General features: G+C 42.1%; 1 protein-coding gene across 1 annotated transcript; it reads right to left on the reverse strand.

Moving 5' to 3' along the window:
* Positions 1-1,464: 1,464 nt before the first annotated feature.
* Positions 1,465-7,842, reverse strand: LOC134000809 (kelch-like protein 28). The gene is made up of 6 exons (XM_062440295.1): positions 7,737-7,842; positions 6,558-6,818; positions 5,828-6,465; positions 5,251-5,694; positions 2,939-3,147; positions 1,465-1,639 (listed from the first exon to the last, which is right to left on the reverse strand). The coding sequence occupies exons 2-6, from the start codon at positions 6,816-6,818 to the stop codon at positions 1,476-1,478; spliced, it is 1,716 nt and encodes a 571-aa protein (XP_062296279.1). The 5' UTR covers positions 7,737-7,842; the 3' UTR covers positions 1,465-1,475.
* Between the last annotated feature and the right edge of the window lie 297 nt (positions 7,843-8,139).

Raw genomic sequence — 8,139 nt, forward strand, 5'->3', positions numbered from 1 at the left:
CACTTGTTCATAGCCAAGAGTGACACTGTAGGGGGCAACAGGCACTGAGACAATGACAAAGCATACCTGCAACAGGGCCAGTGTGTCAGAGGAGCCAGTGCTTGTTGCATCTCTTAGGAAAGGGGAAATTAACTTAAAACCAAGCAGACTACTAATCTAGCCTTTCACGAAATTATGTGGACAGATGTTTGTGGTTGTCCAACCACAGAATTCCCTCTCAGTAGGACTTTGTTTTATTGCAAAGTGGTGGGGGTTGGGGCAATTTTACTTCACATAAATCAAACAACTAACATCTAACGCGGTAATGTAGCAGAGGCTAAACAGAGGTTGACCTAATTGTGTGAGGCAACACAGACAAACAGCCGAATCCTGAATCCTAAATATAGCACCAGTTGGTATTGTATACAGACCAAAGGGTGAAAAGAGGGCCACGGTCAATTTCAACAATTGTGAAGAGTAGCAAGTGCATGACCTGACCTTAGGTAGATGTAACAGAAGCTATAACATGTTTTTTTAAATGGCTCCTAGAATGAAGCAGAGACTAGTGGCAAACAATCTCAGGAGAATTTGTCATTCCCCTCTATGTTGTCCCTTGGAATCAAACTACACACACATCCACATCCGCATACACGCACACGCGCACACACACACACTAGTGACCCAGTGCAGTAAAACATTTACAGGCAATGCACTACAAGATATATTCATATCTATATATTTCTTTTAGACTATTTACAAGAGAGAAAAAGGCAGCCCTTTTTGAGAAAATATAAAGATTCCAACTTTTCTCTTTTTTGTGAAGCACTGATTTTGATGCAGAACTCCTGTGTCGCTGAGCCCGAGCGTCAGTTCTGCACGCAGACACGAAACAAAACAAACAATCCTATTCGACATGCACGTACCTCTCGAGCATACACACGGACATACACACTACATGGCCAACAACCACATTTTCATACAAATACACAAGCAAACTGCAGTGTTCTACAAAATTTGAACACGGTTCTAGTTGCAGCAGGGAAATTAAAAAAAGATTTAAGTGTTAAACACAATTAATGGCATGAAGGAAAACAAAACTATGTCTGCTAACATAACACAGATTTTTGAAACAAAAGTGACAATTTTCTCCCACAATCCTCTGGGAAATGGCTCAGAGTCCTCATTGTGGTCCAGCAGCAGTAGAGCGGTCGTCTCTTCGTGCCTGTGACAACAGCTGTCCAACCATCTTCCTCTCTTTTCTGCGCAAAAACGCAGCTCTTCTTCATCTCTGCAGCCATGTCTGTGGTCCCCCTCTGCCTGCCAGCTAGCCCGGCACATCCATCCACCCAGCAGGCTACTTCTCCTCTGGTGTTCGCGTCGGTGTGCAGCGCTCCTTTGCACCTGGAGGATGAATGTGAGGGAGGAGGAGACAACAAAAAAGAAAAGTCTTTGTGTCTTAAGTTCTCTTATTGGGTCCTAGCTGGCGGGGCCAAAGGTCAAAGGGCAGTCAGACCAAAATTACAACGGCAATACATCATGCCACTCGAGTCCAACCAGCTGTCTGAGATAGGGTCATAGCGCTGGACAGTGTTCAGGTAGGATGACCCAGAGTGACCTCCCACCACGTAGAGGTAGTTGTCCACAATGGCAGAGCCCACACCTGTAAGACAAATGTATCACAGTCATGTGACCAACCAGTTACAAGCTTAACTAACTTTTGTTTTTTTGTTAGACGCAATAACAACAAGTTCAAATAATAGTGTCAAAAAGTGTCAGTGATTAATAGATAACCACTGTTAAATTATTAAATAGATTAAGAATTATTAACTGACAACACAGGAGATGAGGGGCCTGTGATGTAAACTGTCCATACATGTACTGTGGTTTGGGTGTAGTACTGGGTTACATCACTAGGTGGGGTCTCTGATTAATGATGGACTTACAGATGTGTGTGTTCACCCCCTCTGAGGACTGCACACATGGAAAAAACAAGCATCCCTCTCCACTGCTCTCCATAGATGAAAATGTAATTGCTTGGCACTGTGTACTGTGCCAGTGAGCTAGCTAACTCCCCAGTTGGAATGAATTGTGACTCCTGCAATATAAAAAGCGAACACTGAAAACCACAACCAGTTGTTCGACAGCTGCCCTTTTGACTGGCTATCCTGAGCTTGGATGGGAGTACGAGACAATGGTTGAGACATGTTATTTATACTACGTAACACAGCACAATATACTAAATATTATATGAGATGCAGTTTGTTTTCTTAAAGCAGAGCTACTCTGTTGTCAAACTCATTTAATGTTATTGTATTTTAAATAAATGTTACTGTAGCCTCAGTATGTTGTGCAGCTGTGAGATGAAGGAAAAAATAAACGACTAATGGACTGAATTTGGTGGGCAGATTAACATTAATAGATTGATCATTATTAGGGCTGGGTATCATTTAAAAAAATATGATACCAGTACCAATCCAAGTACCCTTAAAGTGTTACAGATATCAATTGAGTACTTCATTCAATACCTATCATGTGAATAGAAGCATTAAATTGCATAAAATTCCACCACTCCTCCACGTCTAAATTATTTGATTTTTTCACAAATGCATTTTGAAAGTCTTCAAATGATCAACATTTATTAATTGAAGAAGACTTGTGTTGATTGGCTGTGAGAAAGTCCATACAAATAGTCATATTTTCTAGCTCTGGGTGCAAAAAGGAACGGTTTCAGGTATCGTTTGACAGGAGATGCTTGGATACAACTTGTTAACAATTTATTTCGGTTGATACCTTAAAAAAGGTACGAGTACCGATACTCAGCCCTAATCATTGTTCACTGCTCAAGTACTTTGGATTTTACAGCAATTATGGGCCACATCAGTAGTTTTAACACACCGTCATTATGGAATAAGGTGTTCTGCCATCATTTTTCACATAAATAGGCGTGATGTAAACTCACCAGTGCGCGGTTCGTTCATTGGTCGACAAGCTGTCCACTGGTTCTGATGCGGATCATACCTCTCAATGCTGGAGAGGTGAGAAACTCCGTTATGTCCACCCACCACAAATATGAAGCCGAGCATGACACCGACTCCAAAGTTGATCCTCTTATCTGCCATGGGGGCTACCATTTCCCAGGCATCCTTGCTGGGGTCGTACCGCTCCACACTGTGGGGAGCAGAAACAGCACAATTTACATAAAACACATAAAAGTTAACAAGACTTGCCATGTTAGCAGCTCTGTGCAACTGTACTTCAGACACAGCTATACATGCTAAATGCTAAACGTCAACATGCTATCAATGACAATTGCTTCCGTTAGGCAGGTATAATGTACTTTATGTTCATCAAACAGTGTGTTAGCATAATAACATTTACCAATTAGCAATAAAGAAAAAGTACAGCACAGGTTGATGGGAATATAATTAGTTATATTATTTATAAATCAAAGTATTGGACAAGTTAAAATGTTGATCTGATGGTGGAACTAGATGAAAAGTTAAGGAGTCACCAAAGTGATAACAATTCATCCTGAAGGAGACATGAATGTGTGTGCGCCAAATTACATATCTATTCAGAAGATTTTGAGACAATCGCTATTAAACCATAAATGTGAACCTCATGCTGACACTACAGGAAAATTCAGGGGATCACCATTGACATTAGCATTCCTATTTTGGGGACCATGAATGTCTGTACAGGATTTTATGGCAATCCATCATCATAAATTGTTGAGATATTCCAAAGTGGTGTACCAAACGACAGGCCAACACTGCCATCCATGGGGCCATGTCGCTAGCAAGGCTTAATAAATATATAAATAAAAATAAATTACAAAACTCAATAATCTCAACACTGGTTGTACAAAATCCTGACAATATTTGTTGCTTATTTAAATAGTTCCTTCTCACAATTGCATTACCACATGCCAAAAAAAAACCATGTCCATATTCTAGCCATCCATTTTACAGTCAGAGTATGAACATATCCTATCTCATGGATATGATAATCAAGCAGCTACCTTACTGCTGCCAGACTAAAATGTTTGGGAGGTGATTAAGTAGTGCTGCCTGTTCACTACCAGTTTAATAGTAAAGTACTTTAGACTGCAATCCCTTGGCGAACCTCGATCTTAACACAATATTCAATTTCAAGCCTCTAAAAGTAGATTTTTATAAAAAAGTATACTGAAACCAATGTCTGTCTAGAAAATTTCAGAAGTATTCAATTTCAGAAGTAGTGTATTCAAATTGTTAATAGGGTACAACATCCAAAACCACCTGTGAGCTCCTTCAATATATCAATTTCATGATGGAAATCCTGCTGTAAAACAGGTCAAATGAAACTACTAACAGTCACTGGAACACCGGCAATTTGTTTTGCAGTACGCAAGGACAAATGAGCCATAAGCCACTGGGGGGGATCAGTCCCTGAAGATTCTCTGTCCAAACACATTCTCCTGAGGGGTTTTGGGAGTCAAGGAAACAAGCAACAGAGACGATGCTCTCCAGAGATCCACAGCAACAACAGAGGTCTTAACCAGCAGCATACAGGCACTCTCTCTCTCTCACTCTCTCTGAAACTTCAGCTACCACTTCCATTATGACTCCTCTTCACTCATTAACAGGCCACTGGCCATTTTCTCAGCAACACTTGATATCCTTCACTCGATTGCCAGTTCTATTAAATAACTAACAGAACCTTGAAAGACACTTTCTGGTTAGGGCTAGAAGCTTTTCAGTGGGATTTTTTTATATAAAAAAAGGTGTGGTAGAGCACCAGAACGTCATGTTACTGATGTCAAATGTCATCTGTAGGAACAAAGAAAGGTTAGGTGCATGTTTTGATCCTATGTTGCTTTCTGTAGTCTCACGTTATAGAGAAACATAAGAGGGAGTGGTTACAGTTGAGGTAAAAGAGGAGTACCATAACATACATCAACAATCAAAGGAACAGCTATAAAGGAGGTATACGAGTGATCAATGATTAGTTAATTATCAGGTCATAAACTCAACAGCATTCAATGTTTAATGTATGTTTGAGATGTATGTTTTCTCTGTTTCATAATTTCAAATCGAAATTGATTTTCAAAAATAGTGTCAAATCAAGTCCTTTAAGTTTTGGCACTTTCATACAAGGCCATTAGTATTGTAGTTAAATTAGTGCTGGAAAAATGACCCATGTCTAATTTTGGGTGCCTCCTATTACAAAAACAGATAATAGATATCCACATATTCAACAGTAAAGATCCTAACCACTCAGTTGTAGTACCTGTTCATATGGGCTGGGCCATAGCCTCCAATAGCGTACACCATTCCATCCAGCACAGCAGTGGCAAAGCAACTGCGGGACTTTGTCATTGGTGCCACAGGCTGCCACTCCTTCAACTTGGGGACGTATTTCTCCACCGACTGGAGGTAATACTGGCCGTCATAGCCTCCCAGGGCGTACAGCTCTCCAGCCAAGACCACCACCCCAAGTGTGCTGCGGCACTCTGCCATACGCTCCACTGAGGACCAGGTGTTGCTTTCCGGGTCCCAGCTCTCCACTGTGCTCTCGTGTCTCCTGTAGCTAATGCCTTGTCTCATGTGTGTAGCAATGCCTCCCACCACATACACCTTATGGTCCAGCACCGCCACTCCAAACTCATATCTGGGTACACTGAGCGGGGCCAGTCCTATCCACGAATCTGTCTGAGGGAAATACATTTCCATGCTGCAAGACAAAGAGGAATGAGATGAATAAATATGGTTGTTTTCAAAAAAATACAGAGCATGAAAAAAGATCAAGACAATACAGTAGTTTGGAATGTTTCTTTAAACTATTATCAATTTAATTTTAGTATTACCTTTCTAATGTGGCAAAGAGTCCAGCCTTGCCTCCTACTGCAAGCAGCACCTTTGGGGCACACCTGGGCCGTGCAGACAACACAGTCTGATAAGAGAGCCGGTGCTCAGGCATAAAATGATATTTGAGGGCCTCGTTGAGCAGGTGCTTGCACGCATGGTCATCTCGTATAAGGTGGTTTGCTTCATATAGGCGAGTGAGAAATTTGACGCTGAGAAGTGGAAGGCGTACACAGTGCAGCAGCTGCGCTAGATGTTGCTGTCTCTCAGTTACATCATATTTGATCCATGACTCCAGGGCGTAAAATACAGTCTCCTCTGTGACCACCTTAAGGCAGTCATTGGACACAATTTCATCCAACTCAGCCCTTGTTAGTTCAAAAAACTCCTCTGTCTGACAAACTTCCTCAAAGTTCTCACAGATGAACTTGGTTGCAGCCAGGCACAGGTCATGACAGCCATATGTCTCTGCAAAGCGGGAGATGCCTATACAGTTCCCAGCATCCAGCTGGCTCTCTAAGAAGGAACAGCACTCCTTGAGTACTAACTTGACCTGGAGTAAGTTGGCAGCTGGTAACAGAGATTCCACCGTTTCCTGGGAAATAAATACTGTGCCAGTGTAGGCATATTCAACGATGGCCTAGAGGAGAGAAAGTAGAAGTGTCATATGAACAAAAACTATGGTACAGCAGTTAATCAGTATACTTAATGTCTGCTGGCTCAATGCCTTACCTGCAAGGCAGTTTCGTCGATACACTGGAATTCAACCTCGGAGGTCTCTTTTTCTGAGAGGTTACCTGTGAACATGGCCTTGAAGTATGGACTGATGCTGGCCAGCACTACTTTGTGGGCATGGATCTTGGCATCACCCACACGAAGGACAATGTCACATAGTTCGTGATCCTGCCGCAAGAGCTGGAGGCCTTGCAGCAGCTGCTCAGAGTGAGGCCGTGTGAGACTGGCAAACATATAGGACTGGCCCTGCTGGTCCATCTGAGAGCAGGAATCCACATATTAGTGCAATGTTGACATTTTGTAAATGCTGCAGCATCAGTCAAAGTCTCTTATTAACTGACATGTGACCAACAACCAATGGAAATACTATAAATCCAGGAAATAAAAGACCTGTCATCTTAACTATGAAACAACAAGCCAGTAAAGTAAACTACACATGCAGTAGGTCTGTGCAACATTACGTAAACACAGGAAGCGTACGGACATATGCCTGGGCAGTAGTAGTGGGTTAAAGGCTATTTTGGTGTAATCCAGCAATTATGCAGAGCCGTTCTGTTAGCAGTCTACTACACGGCAAGCTACAGAAGCATGATCTTCTTAATCCACTGCTAACGCTGCATCAAGTTAACCAACCATACTGGCTAGAAAGCATACACATCTTAAGGTTAGCCTCAAGCTAATTGCCCAAAAAGCTGCTGCGCGGTTGTGCTTTTTTGACATTCAGTCACAATAACAATCACTGTTAGTATGTTGACAGGGGCCTCGGATTGATTTGTGAACGGAGGAAATGGCCAGATCAGAACTCGCTAGCTACCTCTTTAGCTTCACATCAGCAGATAGCTACTGTGCTAGCTAGCACACTGTAATACCTACCAACGGATGAATTTCCTATAAACATCCTCTCCGCTCATCAACCTATTCGCATTAACATCTATCCTAACATACAAGACACCGTTGTATCGTCAAACTATCCACGTTTTCCAGGAAATACTCACCACCTATTTCTGTGTCATTGCACTGCAGTCAAGCGCAGGTTAGCTGCTAAAAATAAACACGGTTACTGTGGCTAGCTGCATCATTGATTGATATACAGTAACATGGCTGACAGGTACGAAACGTGACGCTATAGCTTGCTTTCAGATACCATATTTATACCTTCAAACGTGGAAAACAAACCTGTAACGTATGGTCCGTCTGGTGTGCTGCTGTAATGAGTAATTTTGCAGTGGCGGAGTTCAGCAGGAGACGAGTGGGAACCCCGGGCGGCTATCAGGAAAACAACCTAGTGCCAACCAAAGCCAGCCACAGAGCTACAGATGAGCTCTTATAAAGCACAGAGCAGCAGCAGCACACCCACGTCCGCTGTCGTCAAAGCGAGAGGGTTTTCACTACTGTTTACTAGGAAGAGTCACATTTGTTCGCCAAGTAGCAAGTACAAGAAATTCAATTCGGTCAAGATGTCAACAGAAATAAAGCAGGAAACATGAACATGAAACAATAAACACAAATATAGCTGTGTAAGAAGGAGAGGGGCAGTCATTTACAAATATTCTGTGGACTATGTGCAAACATGTTGACA

The sequence above is a fragment of the Scomber scombrus genome, chromosome 19, assembly GCF_963691925.1.
Source record: "Scomber scombrus chromosome 19, fScoSco1.1, whole genome shotgun sequence".
Lineage (NCBI taxonomy): Eukaryota > Metazoa > Chordata > Actinopteri > Scombriformes > Scombridae > Scomber > Scomber scombrus.

Excerpts from the sequence above, each read along its gene's own strand:
- LOC134000809 (XM_062440295.1), bottom strand. The coding sequence starts at position 6,818 with ATGGACCAGCAGGGCCAGTCCTATATGTTTGCCAGTCTCACACGGCCT. Across the intron at positions 5,695-5,827 it reads CTCTTTGCCACATTAGAAAG|CATGGAAATGTATTTCCCTC; the intron begins GTAATACTAAAA and ends TTTGTCTTGCAG. Across the intron at positions 3,148-5,250 it reads GGCCCAGCCCATATGAACAG|TGTGGAGCGGTACGACCCCA; the intron begins GTACTACAACTG and ends TGCTCCCCACAG.